The sequence below is a fragment of the Fomitiporia mediterranea genome, assembly GCF_000271605.1.
Source record: "Fomitiporia mediterranea MF3/22 unplaced genomic scaffold FOMMEscaffold_6, whole genome shotgun sequence".
Lineage (NCBI taxonomy): Eukaryota > Fungi > Basidiomycota > Agaricomycetes > Hymenochaetales > Hymenochaetaceae > Fomitiporia > Fomitiporia mediterranea.
The window spans coordinates 783,013-804,331 of NW_006760391.1; the positions used below are offsets into that span (position 1 = coordinate 783,013).

Consider the following 21,319-nt stretch of genomic DNA (forward strand, 5'->3'; position numbering starts at 1 on the left):
ACTTCAACCCAGTGCAGAGTCGATTCCCTTCCGAGACCATTCAAGGCTGCTTCCGTTTCACAGATTAGAAGATGCACTGCAGCATCAGTTATGCGGCAAAGAACAATACTTGCAATTGTTGAACAACAGTTGGAAGACACTTGCCAAGGGAAATGGTCTCGTGTGCACGCAGTGCAGGGATCGACACTGGTCGAGGCCCCAGTTACTCCACTATTCCACTCCTCTCACAGGAACGCAAAATGCTATATAAATGAGCCCGTAAATGTTATTTCGTTCAGCACTCATCCAACTCACATCCAACTCATCACTCAATCCCCGTTATACGCGCTCGTAAACTCACACACCCTAACACAAAACTTACGGAGACATACACTTGCAAAGATGATGATCCGTCGCGACGAAATGTCCCCCGAGATGTGGGCTGCGATGTGCACACCCATTAACGAAGTCATTGCTGCCGACTCCCGAAAGGGGACAGGCGCACTTTACATCGGCTCGTGGTTCGCCAGCGTCGACCCCGAGTTACTAGCAACATACAATATTCAACAAATTGTCGCAATCATCGACAGCAGTATGTGCTTCGTGCCGCCTTCGGAGGGCCGAGGCGCATATAAGATCCCGCTTGAGGATAGTTCCCGAGCAGACTTGAAACCCCATCTCGACGGCGCTTGCCGCTTCATCGCCGAGCAGCTCGAGAAGGGTAACAACGTCCTCGTGCACTGTCAACAGGTGGGTTAGCTTTGCGCCTGAAGTAAAACATGTCCCGTAATAATAATCTTTCCCTCCAGGGCATCTCGCGCAGCGCATCCATCATTGTTGCGTACCTAATTCAGGAAGAAGAGATGAGTTACGACGAAGCACTTGCAACGGTGAAGAGCAAGCGGCTGTGTGTGCAGCCCAATTGCGGGTTTGAGCGGACCCTGCGAACTTGGGAAAAGGAGATCCGACAGACGAGCTGTTGTTGACGAGGGACATATGCATTATGATATACTATACCCCACAGACATATCTTGCACGACATGTAAATTATGGCAATAACGATATTACGGACGGATGTGATTCAATGAAAATGAGGATCGCGCGTCTGACTCTGAATTGCGTGACCAAGCCAAGCAAGAGAATGACGAATCAGGAACATTTTACGTAAATCGCGTCACCTTCCGAAAAGGGCTGGCATCAGGCGTGCGTCGCAGGCCACGATCCCGACGACATCCACGGCGACGACGACCACCCATTCTCCGCCTCAAACGACCCAATTCACGGCTCAATCTACTCCTTTCTTCTCGCTAATTACCTTTCATCCATCTCCGGAGCCTCTTACTCGCTGAGCCCTTTGTTCCGACCGTGGGAAGATAACGACGACGACGGCCTCAAAGGCGAAGGTTTCATTGACGACCTTGCTTTCTTGACTTAAAAGCGCGACGAGAGCGAGAGGCGCAGTGCAAACAAGTCTCTTGTATATCACGTGGAAGGAGGCGGACTTGTGGACGGGCTCGTCAGTTCACAAAACAAAGGGTGAACGTGGCGGGTGATGACGGTGACACAGCGAAAACGCGTGCAGGTTCCAGACGAGATTCAGGGTGCGTTTCGCTCTTCAGCCGTGTTGCCTCTCTATGGCGGTCATATTCTCTCTGGGTTGTATCTTTTGAGTGTTCTGCTTACGTAAACATCGATTACAGCTGTCTCTGAACCTGGGCTACAAATTCACTGTGACTCGTGCTCGCGCGACCTAACCCACTCGATACGCATCAAATGTGCTGACCCGGTGTGTGAGGCGGATGATGGAATCGACATCTGTCCATCCTGCTTTTGTGCTGGCAAAGAATTCAAGTCACATAAACGAGGGCATGCTTACCGAGTAGTGGTATGTTGCACGACTAAAGTGTACCGGCTGTCTATGACCTTCTGTAAAAAGGAATTACATTCGTATCCTATTTTTGCGGAGGACTGGGGTGCAGATGAGTAAGTCTGAGCTGCGGTTGCTCTGTTTTGCGAATTGATACCAATTTTCCTCTGAATTAGGGAGCTCTTGCTAATTGAGGGAATCGCCCTGCAAGGCCTCGGGAATTGGCAGGAGATTTCGAAACACGTTGGAACTCGAACGAAGGAAGAAGTGGAAGAACATTATCGAAATGTCTATATCAATTCCCCAAATTGGCCTTTACCAGTACGTTTATCTATTGCTCCACTTTTCGGTTACCCTCATAATGTTGAGTAGAGAATGGATCTGTCTTTCGACGTGGACCCATCCGTATTTCACGAACGAAAACGAAGGCGAATATCTTCTATGACAGCTGCCGTAGCAAATTCGAAGCCCGTTCCTGCGCCAACATCAGCTCCTGGTGTACACGATGTGGCGACATTTCTTCCAGGACGACTCGAGTTTGAACATGAGCTGGACAATGACGCGGAAGATCTCATTAAGGACCTTGAATTTGGCGTTGTGCGTGAATATGGCGGGGATCAGCTGCCTATCGATGAGACAGACGTAGATGTTATTGCCCGTGCGAAGCTTGATGAGGAGAGACGAAGAGGAAAGGAACGCGGGCGAGGGATTATTGGGCCCGACGGGAGGGAGCAGAGCACAGATAGTACGGACGTCATGGCTTCTCTTATAAATGGCTACGATATCGCGAACGGACATGCAGAAGTCCGTAGGGGGAAACTTGCGAAGGAGGAAGAGAAGAATGGGAAGGATGTGAAGGATGGTCAAGGGGACGGAGAACCAGAGGAACCCGTTTTACCACCTCCCCTTGAGACACGTGATTCGATCAATTTCAAGCTCTCACTCCTTGGGATGTACAACCATCGCATCGAAAAGCGACTCGAGAATAAAGCGATCATGTTTGATCGTGGCCTACTTGAGTATAAAAAGGTTGGTATTCCTACTTCTACTATACATGAGCCTTATGTTAACTATGCAAGCAGATGCAAGCGAACGAAAAGAAGCGACCCAAAGAGGAGAAAGACATGGTTCAGCGTCTCAAGCCTCTCGCAAAACTGCAGACGTCACAGGATTACGACAATTTTGTGGACGGGATTCTTTGTCTGTCTTTTACTATCTATTGGGACATCATTTTGGCTCATGCTTTCTTTTTTTAGATGAATGCGTCCTCCGCAAGAAAATACAGGACCTGCAGCATTACCGTAGGATGGGCCTCAAGACAGCTGCCGACATCGAACGATATGAGGCAGATGTACAGAAACGGGTGAGTTGTCGCTCTCATCGTCTCTCGGAGCTCCTTCTCATTGAGATGTACAGGCTCAAGCAAAAGCCAACCTGGCCGCTGGGAGCTCCTACGTACAGCTCCGCGTCGGCAGCAATCGTGGCTCTGCAGGACCTGATCCACGGAGGCAGGGGAGTGTGGCGTCTTTCCAGGAGTCGGAAGGCGCGAGAGAAGTTGAGGCACCCATTCGTTCCAGTGCACCAGGATCAGGCGCAACCTCGTCCTTTATACGCAAGCAGCGTACGTCATCCGGCATCCTCCGTTCCTATCACTCCGTGGGGCTCACTCCATTATTCTCTTTTACATAGCTGCACCAATTAGCCTCGCCAATAGTCCTTCTGTACACCTCCTCACTGCCGCGGAACAAGCGCTTTGCTCTCAACTCCGTATTTTGCCGAAACCGTACCTTGCGATGAAGGAGATACTCGTACGTGAGTATGCACGACGTGGTGGACAACTACGTCGGCGCGAAGCACGCGATCTCCTTAAAATTGACGTCAACAAGACGAGTCGTGTTTGGGATTTTCTATTCCAGTCGGGTTTCTTGAAGCCATCACTTGATGATCGGGAAAATGCTAACAATGCAGAGACTCCGTAAGTGATATGATGCTAAAGTCATTCCTTTCGTCGCGCGCATCTAATCTCAAATTCAACTTTCGACAGCGCATCCACAGTGAATGGCTCGACACCCTCCTTAACCCAGTCTACCTTGTCTGGGTCCACTAACTCCACTTTCACAACCCCACGGACTTCTTATCCTCCCTATAACGCTCCTAACCCTGGACCCGTGAAAGAATCAATGTTCATACCACAGCCAATCACATCTTGGCCTCAAGGATAGTCCATACTTATCATATTCTTATAACATCTTACTTCTTAATGTCTCTCATGTTTGTACCTTTAAGTGTTTTTATTACTTTTTTCATTTTTCATTTTTTTTCTACCTTTTTCCTTCTACTACTTTCGCGCTTTCATTTTTCGTACTACGCTTTCAATGCATTCTGTACCATCGTTGTGTCAATCGGAATGCCTACTTTTTGCAGATACGCATCATTCCTTGTGATGACGGTGTAAGTGTTTGAGGTGAGGGCACAAGCGAGCAAATACGTACCAGAACTGCCATTTGCGAATAAAATTCGCGGGGAAAATCCAGATGTTAGTTGTTATTTCTACTGAGAGATAAAATGGCCAAACCTTTGAGTGATGACGCGACCCTGAATCACACCTAGAACAAAGCAAAACGTCACGTCAATCAAACTCATCTTCCTTCAAAAGGTGTCGACCTACAGAATAGTCACAATGCGCTCCCCATTAGACCAGCCCATTTTCTTTGCCAGTTTGACACACGCGAAAAGATTACAAGCGCTACTGGAGCCCAAGAAAAGACCGTCGTTCAGCATGACATAGCGGGACATGGCAACTGCTTCTGCGTCCGTTATTCTTCATTTGAGTTGAATTAGGATTCATCATACGAGAGTTTCGGTAGATCTGGACTCACCGGAATGCATCATCAATTATATGCAGTGCGAGTTCAAAGTTGCTCGTCAAGCGATTGATTCCTCTGACAAGAAAAGCAATGAGAGAAAGAAATGATGCAAGGGTTGCTCGGTGATCTCACATGCCCTCCACGACCGTGTCTACTTGATGTCGACGTTTCGTTCCCTCCCTTTCCTTTGCGTCATACATGACGCCGAACTTGACCTAGAATTTGGGCATTAAACCAACGTAACAGCCACTTCTTGGAAGTAGGTGCTTCAAGCACCTTGTTGTAAAGTCCCGAACCGTCAGGGTCACTCAAGACGATAAGGACATTGTCATCCATATCTTTCAGGAACTTGCCAGTTCCAGCGATGGTCCCACCCGTACCTATCATACCTCAGTCAAATTTCCAGTTCGGTTTAGGGAGGCATAGAAAGACGAACCGGCTCCGGAGACGAAGGCTGAAACTTTTCCATTTGTCTGTCTCCAGATTTCTGGACCAGTGCCGTCGTAATGGGCCTCGAAATTACTCAGATTCTGCTCGAAGATGTCACATTCAAACTCAGGTGAACTCAAAACGATACGGATCCTAAGTCTTACCTCGAACTGATCCGCGAAGAAACCTCTTGGCTTTGTTTCAAGATCATCCTGGCGTGTTCCGTATGCTCTTTCGGCTTCTGGTTCTTGCGCCTTTGAAGTGACTACAATGGTCGACGAGCTGGGGAACGACGTCTCGGGCGATCCGATAGAAGACTTCACGGCTTCGACGACGTCCGTTCCTCCGAATTCTCGTGCTCGTTCTCTAGCCAGGTTCTGGGGCGTTACTTTCGTAAAGTATTGTAACAAGTTAAACAAGAGATAAATGACGCACAACGAACTGAGAAAAAGTCCTATTAGTTCATCTAAGAGAAAAGATATTGGGGAACTAAGAGGCAAAACTAACCTGTTTTTTGTCAACAATACTAGCCGGTCGGACCCGCTCAATCTGAGCGCCCAATGCTTCCAATGCCTTGACTTTTTCCTCTGCTACGTCATCAGGCATTATTATTGCTAGGCGTGTAAATTTATTATCCGTGCGGTTGACTGTACCAAAATAAACTTACTAGTCTCATATCCACTGGAACATTATAGAAGAGTTAGTCTATATCCGATAAAATCCACGGAACTTGATTACCGAGCACGAGCTACTGTTGCAATGGATATACCAGTTGATCCAACGGTACCTTCAAATATTCGGGAGCCAGTGTACGGATGAAGCAACCCATCACTTTCCGCATCATCGATCACTGTTCAAAATAGAATCACGAACGTCTTGTAGAATGATAATATTATAGTATTACTTCGTTGAGCAACGCGGTCCTTGACGCTTCCGCCTGGATTAAGATACTGTCGAAAAGCCGAGGTAAATAGTGCGTCTTTCCCCATAGTCAATTACGGACCTCTGCTTTCCCAACGATTTCTACTCCTAAGGCATTGCTAAGCGAATTTATACGGACAAGAGGTGTGTTTCCTAAGCGAGATACCTCAGAGGAAGCTTAAAAGATCGAAGTGACATACTCACCAATGAGTCCCGAAACACCTTTGACGATTTCGTCGGTCCTTACTTCTATCGGTCTTTGTGAAAACGAAAGGTCAGGCAACTCTTGGCCTTTGCTCTTTCTGCGCGTCCCATAGAATTTATATAGACTTGCCGTGCTCAGGCTTAGAGAGACGCCAATAAGGATTCCCAGAAGGAGTCGACCTACACCAGTACGAGCAGTCCATGTCTGACCCAGAATACTCATGATATTTACTAGATCTTAGACACGCGAGGTGAGGTATCAAGTTAAAGAATATTAAGTCGGAGTTCGATGATGTCAGGACAGTGGTCCGTGCGTGGGAGTTCACCTTCCCCATTTGGACGCCTCCTCCCTTTCACCAGAAGAGCAACGAGGTATAAAAGGGTACGTCTTCGCTTCCTCCCATCACCAGCGCGCCCCCGCCGCATCGTCGTCGCCGTTGAGTTCGGCGTCGAGTATTATGTCTAATAAAATTGTGGTAAGCTGAACACTATTCTTCATGGAATGGTGCAGCTGGTGACACTAGAGTTGAGCCTGCAATTTATCGGGCCATAATTGACGATGTAATTACCAACATAAAAAGCGACTTTGATGACTTCGGCGTTGGAGAAGATGTACTGAGTGACTTGCAGAGCGTGAGTCCGCCGTGCTCGTTTCGAGCGCCGGGACTTCTTACTCGAAAGCTTACACGATTAATTGCAGAGATGGGAAAACAAGGTGATTGCGTCTCATGTTGCAGAATTCGAACCGCAGCCACAAGTGCCACAAAATGCGCCTCAACATACATATCCACCACATGTTCCGCATCCTGCACTTCAGCCGCAAATACATGCTGCATACCCTCAATATGCTCCACCTCCACCACCTCCTCAATCACACGTGAAGGCGGAACCTGTCGAGAACCGTTTCCCACTTCCGAGTAATTTGCCCACCTATATTCCGCAATTACCGGGTCCAACTTTGCCTGGACCCCCTCGTCCCCCTTCTATCCCAGCTGGCGTCCAGCATCATTATGGCACGACGCCGCAGAGTATACCTCCTCGTCCTGCATATACACAGCCTTCGGCCTCGGCGCCCGGAAATACTACACAAGCATCATCTCAAACACGTATTCCTCAAGTTGACGGACCGTCTTCTTCTGCATCCGATTCATCGTCTCCTCCTCAGAGCCAAACTTACGCACCACCCCCTCGTTCGTTGCATCCTTCTTTACCCCAGCCTTCTCAGGGCCAAATTGGCGTGGCGGACTCCGAGGAGATTAATTCAGATCTGGATGACTCTGACTCGGATAGCAATGAAGAAGAGCAAGAGGGCGCTCTTGGAGAAACCGATATTGTATTTTGCACTTACGATAAGGTCGGTTCTCTTCTTTTCTCTCAGTATTTGACGATTCTTGGTTCTGCATTGATCGGTATAGACATAAGAGCTAATGACTTCTCGTCTTCCAACTCTAGGTCGCTCGCGTAAAAAACAAATGGAAGTGTGTATTGAAAGATGGTATGATACACGTTAACGGGAAGGACTACCTGTTTGGCAGATGCACATGGTTCGTATTCCCGTCACAGTCGCGTGCTTTTTCCATATCATTGCTAACTTATACTGTTCAGTGAATTTGAATGGTAATTGTAGTCTAGGGGGCTGTAGACTTTGCCCGAGTTGTCTTTCGTTTCTTGTCCGCCATCTATATTGCCAAGCACCGTCGTTTCATTATTTACCGCATGTACTCATGACCTGCAATTGCAATCCATTATAGTCTTATTGACCTAAACCGTTTGAAATTAGCGCTCATGAGATTAAGTCCGTCTCACGCAAGGAATGCAAAGGTCGCTAGCTCCCAGACTGTCGGCTAATCCTGGTTCCCGTAAGTATTCACTACGTCCGTCCGTTTGTCGAGTTTCAGGGTGTCATCATGTTAAGATAGGGAGAACCAGAGTCTTGACTTCGACGCGGCGCGCGTACTTGGCCATAAATTCTCGAATACATTTCGGCGAGTCTTTCCTCCCTCCACCGGCTTCTCGCTCGCTTCTCTCTCATTAGTCCTCGAAAATCGGAAGCCAAGCTTCCGATTGAATTAGAGAACGGGGTCTATGATCAGGTACGCCGTATCCAGCGTGGCGTGCTAGTGCTCAAAATTTAATAAGAGTTCGTCTTGTTAGCCTGTTTTCCCCGAGAAGACAAGGTCTACGAATGACAACCACCCCGAAACTACACGATCACCCCAAACACACACCAGTAGTAAATTGAAGGCCATCTTGCTATTCCGTGGTTAACCGCTCTGGCTAACTAGTCGGTGCGGACGTCATTACTTACCTACGATTTGCTAACCACGATCTCTCGAAGTCTAGATTCAACAGAATTTCGCCTACTAGTGCTGTTCTCCCGTCGAGGTCTGCCGTAATAACCCGAAGTGCACTTTACACGTAAGGTTCCCCATACCTTTATTACTTGGTACACCAATGCATCTTCAAGATCTCGGACAACGGACGGTGTCAAGCCCGTATCGGCTGTTGTAAACTTTCTACGCTCTGCCAGTTCGCCGTCGCTGCAACCCTGCGATTTGCCACGATCCTCGCACCCGCAAGATAGCATGGCAGCTTTAAGCTTCAGTCATGAATATCTATTTTTACAATACCATACAAAAATATAAACTGTTGCGTCATGACAAAAAATGGAAGGAGAAAAGCTCACGGAGGGTATTCGGACTGCTCTAGAGTGAGTACGGCAATCGGTTAAGTTTGAATGCAAAGTACAAAAAGCTTCTTTCTTAAGGGTAACTTTGGCTAATTATAGTTACAGTGCGTTGATCGCAATGATAAAGGTGCCTCGAGGTACACGGGGGAGTAAATCATCACCGCTCTAACAGAAGGAGGATCAACAAAGCCGTATATTCGGACACTGGATCGTGTGCTTTATGAATGACCTCTGCGAAGTCGATAGTAGAACAAGCACCGAGACAGCGTCAACTAGGAAAGTTCGGAGCATGGCGAGCGGAGAAGTTCAACAACCCTCAAACGCTATGCAAGAAGGCCGTGAACACGCGAGCGCATTGTAGGAGTAGATCTTAAAGTGAGAATGCTCGAGCAATTTACAAGGTAAAGCGTGTTGGTACGCTTTTAGAACTACTTATCTCCCCGATTTGGTTGAATTAATCCCTTGTAAAGGCACGCATGCAACGCTGTCTATGCAGTTCTAGCTTCCTCCGTTCTGAGTCGCGGTAGTAATGATCTAACGCTCATACTTGTTGCCCAAGACAGCGAAAAGTGCGGGAACCAGGAACAAAGAGACTTCTCACCGACCTCGCGGACGGCATAAGTCAACCTTGGACCGCGATTCCAATAATACATATACATGCACCGCCTTGAATTCCGGACGTGAATCCCAATGTCCGCCGTGGAAGATTGAATGTTTGGAAAACGCCCAAAAGCTCCCAACGCTGTTGTATATTGGCACTCCATAAGTTCCATTCCGTCTATCCCACGAGGACCGGGGGGCACAAGCATGCTCTCAGGGATACAATTTTCACCAAACTATCTACCCGGGATGATTTGATTCAACCGTCACCCGACTCGCTGTAGGGTGTGCAGCTGATGCATATCCAGTAAAACACCTTCCTTTCTGAGTCATTGTATGCTCCTTGTTTACTCAGGCTTTCTTAGTATACTCTATAACACGTGAATGCACGTGAGCTCTAAACCCCTTCTGAACGGGAAGTGGGAAGGAATAGACAAAAGTTTCTTCTGTCGATGTGTATAGAACTGCGGTTTAGACGGAAAACGAGTCACATCCAACGCCTATCTATTCTTGTCATTGAGGCAGAATATCAAAATAGATTCACATTTATCAGTTCAAAAGCCAATGGCGAAAGATTCTTCTTTACATTGACCCCGGCGACTTTTTCTAGATGTGCATATGACCATCAGACCATCCATTTTAAAACACTGGTTACTATATCTATCGTCTGTTTAGATAGGACAGTGCACGTCTTCAGAGATGCGACATACACGCCTATCTATGTTTAGATTCAACGAAGGTGTCGAACTATTTTTATGTACATCGGAAAGCGCCGAGGTTCAGCTCAGTTTAGTGCACACGACGTCAAAGCACAATGACTTGAATCGTGATATTATGCTTTTACGTGTGTCGAAATGACACATAATCACACAGTCCGTACTAGCCAATAAGCCTATAAGATCAGTACTGTTTTAATGTGCCTAGACACAAGAGTAAGGAATAAGGAATAATCAAAAGAAAAGTCGAGCATTTAAAAGGCCACTGATATATATTAATCATGATTTACTTTGTTAAGTTTCAAGGTGCCCATATTCATTTGCTTTAATCTAGTATAATGAATAACTTTGTTTGTGAGTCTTCTTTTCAATGTTTTTCTAGAATGTGGGCAACAAGGCTAATCCTCTTCAGTAATTGAATACCAACATTTCCTTGTCATTAATTGTCAGGAGACTTAGCATATTAATTTTGTATTTCGGAGGTCGGAAGGAAATGTCAATTATCACGGAGAAACAGGAGAGAACCCGAATATACTTGCACAATTGGTGATGTGCTGTTGTAGTCACTTGTCAGAAGACCCCACACAATCTTTTTTTCTCAAAAAAAATTTTTTTTAAATAAAGGGGAAAACATATTAATATCCATGTGAGTAAACCTGCATCATGGCACTTGGATACATGCAGACGTTGAGTGCATCACTGAAATAAGTACGAAAATGCATTGGAATTTATTCCTATAACACATATTTTGTACATATTGTGGTGAATATAAGGTCCTTATAATCGATTATTGCACACGGGAGTTGCCTTGTCAGACTGTAGAAAAATGCGATGATTTGTTCGATCTGTCCTGAAGGAATAAAACTCATGCGTACATATTTTATATTTTCCTCTTTCGGAGGAATATGCCAATAATCAATAAATTTTTAATAAAAAAGTAAGTAAATAAAAAAGCGAAATATTGACTAGGCGCACATGCATTCCTACATAAGCTTGTTTACATGAGGAACGCACTGTTAATGATACAATGTCCGAAGAACAGAAACTAAAATAAGAAAAGGTTATAACGGCAGCAAGTGATGATGGCTAATTTAGGATGAAAAAAATTAAACAATGAAAGAACTGGGCGGAATGAGGTAAGGGAGCCGAATTGTACAGCACAACATGAAGTCAAAGGCGAACAAACAAACAATGGGAGGGACGTAAGAGTAGCAACAACGCCTTTCAGCTGAAAGATAAAACCAAGGAAAGTTATGGATGAACTCTGCTAAAGTTACACTATGCGTTACGCAATGAAGAAAACAAAGGATATCAGCATCTGACTGACTGATGCCGCTTCGCCCGGAATATAGCAGAGCCGGAATTAAGGAAAGAACACGGGCGCCACGAAGCAACTGAATCAACATGCATTTGGGGTTGAACGGTGAAAATGACTCAGCATCAATACAGTGGTATATGAGTCGATAGAAGGCGTTATAAAAATGTCGTTGGAATGCAAGTGCAACATGCGGCCAGAAGGCGAACTGTCCGAGAGTAAAGGCAATGCCATAAGGGGCATGCGGAGGTAGCATATGGACAAGGTCCTATTTCTTCGAGTGTGTAGTGAAATCGAGATTCAAATCAAAAGAAAGCATAAGGCGGCAGAAAGACGCCGTTAACAACCGGTCGAAAGTTGCGCGACGCCCTAAATGTGCAGAAGTTGAGAAGGTCAGATACGCCCCTTTGTTTACTCGTAACTCGACTTCGCGCTCGTGTTGCTTGATACTTTTCGACATGGAAGTCGACTAGCCTCTTAAGGCAAAGCGCACGTTTGATCTCATTCAGGCTTCACGTTTCCACGGATATACTCGGAAAGCAAGTGCCGTAAGTGGGTCAGTCGGAACCCTTGCGCCCTGTGAAAGCCTTCAATGCCTTGTCATCAAATTTGTCGCGCCGGTACGGATGCGCCTGTGCTCGGACTAGCGTCCGGAGTGGTGCAAGGTTCAGCTGCTTCCCACCAGGGACACTAGATGAGGAAGTAGCGCTAAGTGGGGAGTGCGGTGGCGATAGTGCTGGTGAACCGTTCTGCAGGTGCTCATCTCTCGCATCCGATACAGGGGGTGAAAGTCGGTTGGCCAGGTGTGGTGGAAGTGTAAGCGTGGGGCGACGCGGTGAAGCGCTCGTACCACCCGGAACCGTGGATTCGGGAGAAGGAAGCCCGGCTCTTGTTGGTGACGGAATACTGATCGGCGGTGGACGCTTTATCCCATCATAGGTAGAAGGAAGAAGGGTCTGATAAGGCTGTGAGGTTAACGACACCGAACCACCTGCAGCCGGTGATTCGTATGGGAGTGGCGGCGAAGCAGAATAAGTAGCGTGTTCAGAATATTCATGCTGTGAATATGTTGGGCTTGATCGAGTACTTGCTGATGTCGGAGTCGGAAGTTGCGAGTTAGCATGAGAATTTGCAGGAGGAGTGTACGTGTATTGCGGCGGTGCATTATAGTTCTGGTAAGAATGAAAGCCATTGTAGTCTGGTCGCGTGTAGTAGCCATGAGGCGCAGCTTGGGAGTACTCAGCGGGATGGCGAACTGTAGGAGCTCCATCTGTGAAAGGAGATATTAACAATTTTATAACGTCCCATAAACATCCTCTTACTGTAATATTGCCTGTTCGGTTCGGGAACTGGGTGGATCGGTCTTCCGAGTAATTGCTGTTGAGGGTAATCATATCCGTTCATAGGCGGGGGCGGATGTCCATAGTATTGTTGGCGATGGTCATAGACATTCTGCGGAGGCCCTACGGGCGGAACTGGAGGTGTGACTTGGTACGGCATTGGAAACGGTGCATAAGTGCGCGATGTAGTCGCGTTTGTTGGCCGAAATACGTCGTGAGACGGCGGATCGGCTGTATGACCAGCAGTTCCGGCGACAATAGAATCATCTTGCCTCCGCGGCTTTCCAAGGCGCGTTGAAATGTATTTTCCAGGCGGAACTTCGATACCTGCTAACTGGGGCAGGTCATCCACAGTCTGCAAGCGGTCGACAGTTGCCTGAGTAAAGTAGGCGGCTGCGGGTGATTCGGCGGAGCCGCAATTCAGTCAGTCTCCATAGGGGGAAGCTTCGATATGACTGGGAAGGCTTACTCAAATGCCACTTTCGGCGACCTCTGGGACTGTCTACCCAAACGCTGTAGGTTTGCTTTACAAGGGGATCCCAATGCTTACGCATCCGCTCCTCGAGGTAGGGGTTCTCCTTGTCTCTCAGGTGTCCAGGAGGGCTCTTCTCGTAGTAGAAAAGGAATTCCTGCGCGACATAATTGGCATACAGGGGAAAAGCATGAGCCAGCAAGGAAACTCACATCCCGGACGCGTGAGGGGCCCCAGCGTCTGCCTTCCGTGAAACGTTCAATGCCGAGGCCGGTTACCTCTGTATGCGGACCTCGCTCCTCCCAGGCGTAGACGCAACCCGAGCGGAGTGCTGCGCGCTCATCGGCGTCGAGACGCCTGGAAATGATGGGCAGGATATTGAGGGAGACTGCATGGAAGATGATGTGAGCGTCGCGCGTTGAGCGAATGCGGATATTTGAGCACGTCGGCTGCTGCATCGTGGGTGGCAGAGCGAGCGTGGTGGATGGTGGATCAAGCGGGTGGAGGAGGTGGGTGTAGAGAGAGAGAGAGAATGCAGAGGGCAAGCAGAGGCCAGAGTTACATAATTGTTACACTTATTTGTCCGGAAAGGGCAAGCAGGCACATGTCGGTTGCAAGCGGCTAACCTTAAAACTCAACCGCGACTAAAGTTAAATCCTCAATTTCGTTCCCACGCAATTTCCTAACTTTCGCCCGCCATCACCTCAGCCTCTGTCCGATTGGCTGACAGCATTTCATGTGCCCCTTGCAACCCCCGTCGGCACTCGGCCACAGATCAGGCTCAATGGGCGCGCCATTTCTCCCTCTAGGCCTGAGAGATCATGCTTCCCGATTCGTTCGCACCTTTCTGCGACGGAAGCAGCCTTTGTCTTACCCTGTCTCTGCGCACTCATTCACCCCGCGGTTGTCATTATCCAGCAGCTGGGCTCATGTTCTATCACCCATGTTCTATCCCTCTATCGAGCTATGCTTCCATTTCCGGCTCTCCCGGTCAGCGTGTCGAAACAGAACAAGCGCCCCTATGCCGTTGCTTCTGCCGCGAAGCTTTTCCTGCACGTTTCTGCATCAGACAACGTACCATGCCGAACGGGTTGTGAGCGTGCCGTGTGCACAAGTCTTTCCATCCCCACATCCCTGCACAGATATCCTCCGGCGGAAAGAACTCCAACTACAAGGGGCTCCTGTTCTGCCTGCCAAGCCTTTTCCACCGTGTCAGTCGTTTATTTGATCGCGGCGCCGTCACCATGCGGGAGCAGGCCTTTCAACTCCATACGGACGCGCTCAATGTCCGAGAGCGAGGGATAGAGTAAGTAACTATGGAATAGATCGAGCGCTATTTTTCGGAATCTTGCGATCATGGAACTACGGCAAACAGTCTGGACCGATGCATTTCACCACTCACATATTGTACGGGTATGTACAGTATGTGCTAATGTGCTCTGGGAGCTTCCATTTGAATCATGTCAAAACGAATTGCTGGAAAGTTTATCTCGATCGACGCCTGCAATTGAGTAGGTAGCATCGTCCGTATGCACTACAGACCGTTATTTATCCGCTCTGCACATATAAATGCGAGTTGACATTGCTATTCGGTTGCGGGCTCGTATATTATCGCGACAGCCGATCCGATCAAAGAACGGCCAGACAAAGTTCAAAAATAGCGTGGTGGTCCCCAAACGGCATCAGCCATTCCCCAGTAGTTCATGTCCTTTGTTCCCTTGCACCGAAACAAGGTCTTCAATCAGTACAAGGCTGTTTGGCTTTGACTCGCTGATTGCCAATACACTCTTGTCTAACTATAAACTGTAAAGGTGGGTCTCAATTTATTCTGTTATATCTATCTCCCATGTCATCTCATTTCAAAAACGTATATAGAATCGATACTAAAGGGGCACGCGTATCCATATCATTCGTGGCTTCAATTCGTTATTCGTATTCGGGTGCTCACCGCGTGCAGCTGCAGCTCTGCGCATCTAAAGCTTTGACTAGGTGAGGTCTAACTATCAATGGAAAGTCGAGCAGGTCTGTCTCCTTTCGGTTAATTTTGAAATGCGAAGTGTGTCGATGTGTCCCAAGGTCTTATTGCGGCTTTCATCATAATACCGTCAATGTCTATTGCTAACAAATTCGTGCGTCTCCATCAAGATATTTTCAAATTTCATCCTCGTTTATATTCTCGCATCGGTCTTGCGCGCGTACTCACACATGCCATGTATTCCAAATTCGATTCGGAAGCATTACCTCGACTCGGTTGCACCCGGATCGTTGAATACTTGTAATGAACGGCTAGGAGCATCTTCTCGTTATCCCGCTGCCTCCTTGTTGAGCTTTTGAATGCCTGTCGATGAGCATCGACTGGAAGCACAACACATGTGCCTTCGGAGAGTTGCGGTCGCACTTACCCGGTGGAACCTTTCGGCCGCCGCCAGCCTGAGGAGTCTTGAATGGTGGTGTCTTCATCGCCGATTTCCTGTTTACCGGTAGAGGACCAGCAGCGTGAAATGGAATCAGCTGCTTGCACAAGCCCGAGCATTTGAGGTTCAATGGTTCTCGGCGAGGCATCGGCAAATGTGAAGAAAAGGGACCAAATATTTCCCTGATTCACTACCGAGTATTCTGCATGATGACTTCCATGCACCACAACTTCTCCACACTTCTTTGTCCTTGAGGCACGTTACAACTTTCTTTTTGACAATCAAAGCAATTCATGCTTCCGAAAACCTCATAGACGCATGCATGTACACACAGTTCGCGCTCCGAAGCTCAACCTTGTGGTTCTAGCGCGGCGCAACCTTCATTCGCGCCGACCGATTCAGCCAGCGGGAACAACTTCGAAGCTTTATCCGCACTTAGTCGCGCATATACATATATATGTCGACTCCTTATTCTCATCGCTACCCAAGGCATCTGGCAGATCGTTCTCCCGAACTTTCCCAGGGTACCTGGACATACAGAGTATCTATGGGCCATGATTTGCAAACACGAGCATATAGATGGCAGAGTTCTCCCGCACTCACTTGAGAAGAGCTCCTCATTCTTGGTCCCGCCCGGAACTTGGGAAGCGACGTTCGTTCCACGGGCTCTTTAGCGGCTTATCAGTGTGTAACGTGTACAATGAATAATGTAAGTTGTTCTTAGATTTTCTTTTTTTAATTCGAAAGCCCTTCTGATCATTGCTTTTAATAATGAACGTGCGTCTATGACGCGATGATACTCAGTTCTCTAGAAACTCATCCGAATGCTTCGCGCAAAACATTCTACTTTATCTAAAATCCGGGCCTTTTTTGATAATTAAGAAGCCAGTTAACTCGGCTGTGCTGTCTGTCTTTGACTATTGGTCACGCCGCGAGCTATAGCTGCTATCTGCGGTCGTACATTGGTCGGATAGAGGTGTGCATGCTACATGGCAAGCTGTTGCAATGGAACTATCGCACTTTCTGACTATTCCCGATTTCTTCGGAAATACCGTGCATAACTTCGAGGGGAATTAATTGTAGGTGTCGTAATCATTCTATTAACGATGCAGAACTGTGGATTTAGCAGTTTATCCTGTGACATCCGCGCTGTGATTAGTGGTGTGAAGGTAAGAGAATGGTGGCGTACAGGACTAACGAGTTTCCATAGTTGACTATATACATCGAGACCTGTGGAGTCTCATCAATGCATCATTCAATCATCGGCCTGCAAGATTGTAGCCGCGTACTATGTCATACTATATGCATAGTTTCATATTTTTCATACCATTCATCGCTCTCTACTCCTTTGTCAAAGCTTGCTTTGAAAGCAATGCGCTGTAGCTGATTGCCGAATTTCGGCGCTGTTCTTCGCCGACCATGACCGTTAAATGCACTTCACTCTAAACTCCTAGACTGTTCTCGGTCTCAGACATCGTCTCGAGCTACCACGGATTTCAAATGAAATTCGTAATCTTCAGCATAGGTCGTGAAGACGTGCAACTTACCCTAGTTCTGGCCTGACGTTTACTTGCTATCCGGGACTGCTTCGATCCCTACTGTCTCCGAACAGAGGCTCTCAGAATCGGATGCAGCGTGCCGGATAAATGGCTTTACTGGGGACTTCTACTACAAATGGTGGAGCTGCGCGAAATTGGTATGGATGCACTTTTCTCAGCCCTATGTGATAATTCTATTCTAGATCAGGACCCATTGGCGCTAGCACGGAGATCCCCTTAAAGCGTAGATCTCGTCAAAAAACGCTAGTTTACTTACTCTCGGCCCTTGCGGGAGAACCCAATTTGAAGTCAAACCCTCCTTCACAAGCTTCCGAGCGAGCTTTCTTTTTTCTCATGAACGATCACCGCCGGGAACGCGAGGATCTACCATCGTGTTGCTGGCATTGTTTAAGGGGATATAACGAGTCGAGTTATACCCATGAAAGCCAGCTCTTGTGATGAAACTAGCCATCGTTTCGGCGCTGGTACAATAGCATTCAATAGGTTTGACACGCCAAGGAACTATCTTGATCATCTGGTATTTCCGCCATTTCCTCAGTACGGGCTTGCCGAAAGGGATAGGTGGAAGAACACTTGACGAGGCTATTTAATAATTACCCTTTCGATGGCGGGTCCATTCAAGACTGGTATCATCGCAACAACGTAAATTCTGGTTATTGATCGCATTTGATATGGAGTTTGCACCTCGATCTCTTCTCTGACGAAACGTCGCGCCAAACAAGCATTCTTGGGCGATATATTAATTCGGATGAAGCAAGATTGTATAGCCTTCTATGGAAATATGCATGTGCACGGTCCCTGCTCCTGTAATAGCGTGCGGTTTCTTTACCCTGACTCCGCACATAAGCCGGCGGCGGAATTGTTCGGTCCGTAATACTGCCACGATGTGATTCATGAGAGACTTAGCATTAGCAATTACATGGCAAAATGCCTATTAGCGTTCTCGATGCCACGATCGATGCCGAGATGCTGCGTATACCGGATGACCCGATTGCGTTTCCGTGCACATGTACGTCAGTGCATGTGCGGCGCGCGAGGTAAACCATCTTCAGCATGGACGGCCTTGGGGTAGCTAGCTCGGCTCAGACATTCGGCGAAACGATCTCAGCGTACAGGAACGAACACTAACGAAACATGCGGCGATCATATGAGGGTACTCGTTCCATCGTCTTCGTCGACCCAATCCTGCGAGACCGTGGTCATCTTCGCCCTTCTGCAACCGCATCATATGATGTTCTCGATGCAAGACTCTGGCGCTTCCCAGTTCAAACAAACCCCGCTTAATCCGCTGGACTTCGTGACCTTCCGACTCCCGACTCCCGAGTGGGACCGTTATTGCGTCTAGAAGTCCACGTGATTTAAGGCACAACACACAAATGAAAAATCTTTTTGACTCTGTAACCTTTCATTAAAATTCAAACAGCGTACAACTCATACAACAATCTTCCTAACAGTCCGTTTGACAGCTGAGACAAGCAAATGAATAGGTACACATCATATCGAAGTGGATGGGAGATTTTGGCCTCTGGGAGACCCGGTCAATCCGGACATCAGTTTAAATGTTTCTTCCCAGAGACCGAAGAGCCTCGTTGTCAAGCGGATGCCGGGGCGAGTATGGGCTCTGCACTGGCGGAGCAGGATGGAGTCCGAGGGGAGGAGGAGGGAGAAGGCGCGAAGGGTTCGGCAGCGGTTGCCTATCCAGACTAGAGGATGACGGTGGCGAAGAAGACGATGCACCTGGCTGACCTTGGTTCCAATTCGGCGTGCGAAGCGCCTGCGGCGAAACGCTTTCTCGTGATCCCGAACCCGGCGAGGTAAGGTGCGGACCAGGGTATGGCGCGTATATCGGTGGCGGTGGGTATTGCGGTCCAGATATGGCGGCTCCAGAGGACGAGCTCCCGCTATGGATGTCGGTGGGGTAGTACTCACCACGAGCTCGACCTTTACCCATTTTCGCGCTGGTGTACATGCCTTCTGGAGGGCGGATGTTGGCTAGGGCAGGAATGTCATCAATAGTACGCAACTGGTTGACGGATCCGGGAATAAAGTACGCAGCTGGTTTAGTTCAGATTACGCGTTAGCGCAATTTTTTCTTTCAAGGAATAATGAAACGTACTAAGGTGCCACTTGCGTCGACCCTGACTTGTCTCGACAAAAACCGAGTACGTTTGCTTGACGAGACGGAAACTCGCGCCTCTAGATAATAGGCTTAGTATCTTTTATGGAAGACGTGATGAGAAGCTCAGTACTTACAACTCACTATCGGTGAACTCATAGTCCGCATTAGGTTCGCGTTCATGATACAATAGAAACTCCTGTTCAAACAAAGACGCATAAGTAAGCTGCTGTCCAGTAACTTAGTGACAAAAAAGAACAAGATCTTACGTCGCGTACGCGAGATGCGCTCCATCGGATACCATCCGTCCACCGCTCAATTCCCAACTAAAATACAATTAACAAATTAAATTTGACAGGTGTCTTTGTCACGAGAAGACAATTAGCTTACTCCGGTAGCTTCAGAGTTGCGACCTCGCTCTTCCCAGATGTAGACGTTCCCAGCCCGTACTGCACGACGCTCCTCAGTATCGAGGCGCCTGGTGACCATGGGCAGGACATCAAGATAAACAGCATGGAAGAGGATATGGGCGTCTTGGACAGAGCGAATACGTATGCCAGTGCAAGTTGGAGGCTGCATGCGCGGCAGAGCAGCAGGATTAGGGTGACGGTGGTACATGGTAGTCTTCGCTACACGGGAGCAAGAGGCTCAGGTAGGGTAGTAGTAGTGCCAGCGGGCGCAGCAGAGGTTGTGGAGACAAAAGATCAGCCATCGCACTGGTATTTAAGCCAAAGAGCTTGATTGGGTTTTGGTAAACAGATGCTCGTGCGGTGCCAGGACGAAAGTGTTCGCTCGGCTTATCCAATTTGCATTAGACCAGATGGACCCGACGATGGGCTCTGTGTGTACTTAATCGAATGCTAAATTTGGTTTCTTTTCATCGGTGATTCGGCAACAAGAAACCTTATTTATCTTGCATCGCACCGCATCGCATTCGAACGAGTTCCTTGAGCCTGTTTTAGGAGCAGAATAGAACTTCGGGATCAATATTAAATGTTATGTACGTACGTACGGGTTAGGCTTTCCTTGCCTGGCAGGTCTCCGTCAGTGCTGCTTCTCGTCTCTGGTCGACGGAAATGACTAGCGTCAGGAACGATACTCTGAGCGCGACAAGTCGTCTCAAAATCACTCCTTGGATCTCGATTAGTGTTGCATATACCTCAAACCCACGATCTTCGCGGCAGCCAATGAGCAGATCCGGAACCGTATCATATTCCGTCCCTCCGCCAAGGCATGCAAGAAAGCCTCATTATAAAAGGGTTGCTTTGTTTCAACACGAAGCAAAACGCGAATACAAAGGAACGAGGGATGACGTCGGAATTCGTGCTTATGCTTCCGCCCCGCTCATATATATTTCGCTGATGTGTGCGATTAACCGCAATCAAGATTCAATGTGAATAACAATTCAGTAGCTCTGTACAAAAGTGCGCCGAAAGTCCCGCGATAGACGTGGAGACTAAGTAATGCCCTGAATTTTCTTCGCAAACAGAGTTATGTATGTACCTTGCAGCAGCCATCTCCCCGGGCATAACTCCAAATCCATCCGATCTCGACCGCGTGAGCGAGAGTGCAGCTGTGTGCCAACGGCGGCGTTCTCTCCCAACTAACGGAGAAGTTCTCAAGGTGGCTATGACAAGAGGGAGATTAATATTTTTGCTTCGCTTCCTAATGTCAATGTGTTTCCGATTCTGTGAATTTTCTTACTCGCAAACGCGGCATTCGGAACTTTCCTCCACACTTACACTTAGTTGCGTTTTGCGTCCGAGTATCAATGTCAGGATCAAATTGAATAGTGGATAATCTGCTAGTTTCGAGGGGACGTAATTTGAGC

At 47.8% G+C, this 21,319-nt stretch overlaps 7 protein-coding genes across 7 annotated transcripts; 4 read left to right on the forward strand and 3 right to left on the reverse strand.

The window, feature by feature from the left end:
- Positions 1-384: 384 nt before the first annotated feature.
- FOMMEDRAFT_84565 (phosphatases II) lies at positions 385-965 on the forward strand (the record flags this gene model as incomplete). The annotated part of the gene is made up of 2 exons (XM_007266284.1): positions 385-729; positions 789-965. 2 exons carry the CDS (start codon positions 385-387, stop codon positions 963-965), a joined length of 522 nt encoding a protein of 173 aa, XP_007266346.1.
- A 566-nt stretch (positions 966-1,531) lies between these two features.
- FOMMEDRAFT_28357 (uncharacterized protein) lies at positions 1,532-3,953 on the forward strand (the record flags this gene model as incomplete). Its single annotated transcript, XM_007266285.1, has 11 exons — positions 1,532-1,580; positions 1,680-1,864; positions 1,916-1,962; positions 2,023-2,167; positions 2,219-2,875; positions 2,929-3,046; positions 3,103-3,209; positions 3,263-3,467; positions 3,536-3,658; positions 3,701-3,821; positions 3,902-3,953. 11 exons carry the CDS (start codon positions 1,532-1,534, stop codon positions 3,951-3,953), a joined length of 1,809 nt encoding a protein of 602 aa, XP_007266347.1.
- A 257-nt stretch (positions 3,954-4,210) lies between these two features.
- On the reverse strand, positions 4,211-6,490 carry FOMMEDRAFT_133907 (PALP-domain-containing protein; the record flags this gene model as incomplete). Its single annotated transcript, XM_007266286.1, has 13 exons — positions 4,211-4,283; positions 4,417-4,452; positions 4,515-4,667; positions 4,726-4,788; positions 4,846-4,928; positions 4,990-5,093; positions 5,150-5,243; positions 5,307-5,519; positions 5,650-5,756; positions 5,912-5,992; positions 6,047-6,092; positions 6,146-6,216; positions 6,268-6,490. 13 exons carry the CDS (start codon positions 6,488-6,490, stop codon positions 4,211-4,213), a joined length of 1,347 nt encoding a protein of 448 aa, XP_007266348.1.
- Positions 6,491-6,681: 191 nt separating this feature from the next.
- On the forward strand, positions 6,682-8,013 carry FOMMEDRAFT_122631 (transcription factor IIA, alpha/beta subunit). The gene is made up of 5 exons (XM_007266287.1): positions 6,682-6,743; positions 6,799-6,900; positions 6,968-7,621; positions 7,720-7,811; positions 7,873-8,013. The coding sequence occupies exons 1-5, from the start codon at positions 6,726-6,728 to the stop codon at positions 7,886-7,888; spliced, it is 882 nt and encodes a 293-aa protein (XP_007266349.1). The 5' UTR covers positions 6,682-6,725; the 3' UTR covers positions 7,889-8,013.
- A 4,813-nt stretch (positions 8,014-12,826) lies between these two features.
- On the reverse strand, positions 12,827-13,857 carry FOMMEDRAFT_86091 (uncharacterized protein; the record flags this gene model as incomplete). Its single annotated transcript, XM_007266288.1, has 3 exons — positions 12,827-13,320; positions 13,397-13,556; positions 13,612-13,857. The coding sequence occupies 3 exons, from the start codon at positions 13,855-13,857 to the stop codon at positions 12,827-12,829; spliced, it is 900 nt and encodes a 299-aa protein (XP_007266350.1).
- A 146-nt stretch (positions 13,858-14,003) lies between these two features.
- On the forward strand, positions 14,004-14,704 carry FOMMEDRAFT_155961 (uncharacterized protein; the record flags this gene model as incomplete). The annotated part of the gene is made up of 2 exons (XM_007266289.1): positions 14,004-14,009; positions 14,108-14,704. The coding sequence occupies 2 exons, from the start codon at positions 14,004-14,006 to the stop codon at positions 14,702-14,704; spliced, it is 603 nt and encodes a 200-aa protein (XP_007266351.1).
- Positions 14,705-19,272: 4,568 nt separating this feature from the next.
- Positions 19,273-20,067, reverse strand: FOMMEDRAFT_65248 (uncharacterized protein; the record flags this gene model as incomplete). The annotated part of the gene is made up of 5 exons (XM_007266290.1): positions 19,273-19,427; positions 19,489-19,568; positions 19,626-19,687; positions 19,758-19,814; positions 19,879-20,067. Coding segments are annotated over 5 exons (543 nt in total), but the record flags the coding sequence as incomplete, so codon positions are not given.
- Positions 20,068-21,319: the final 1,252 nt, after the last annotated feature.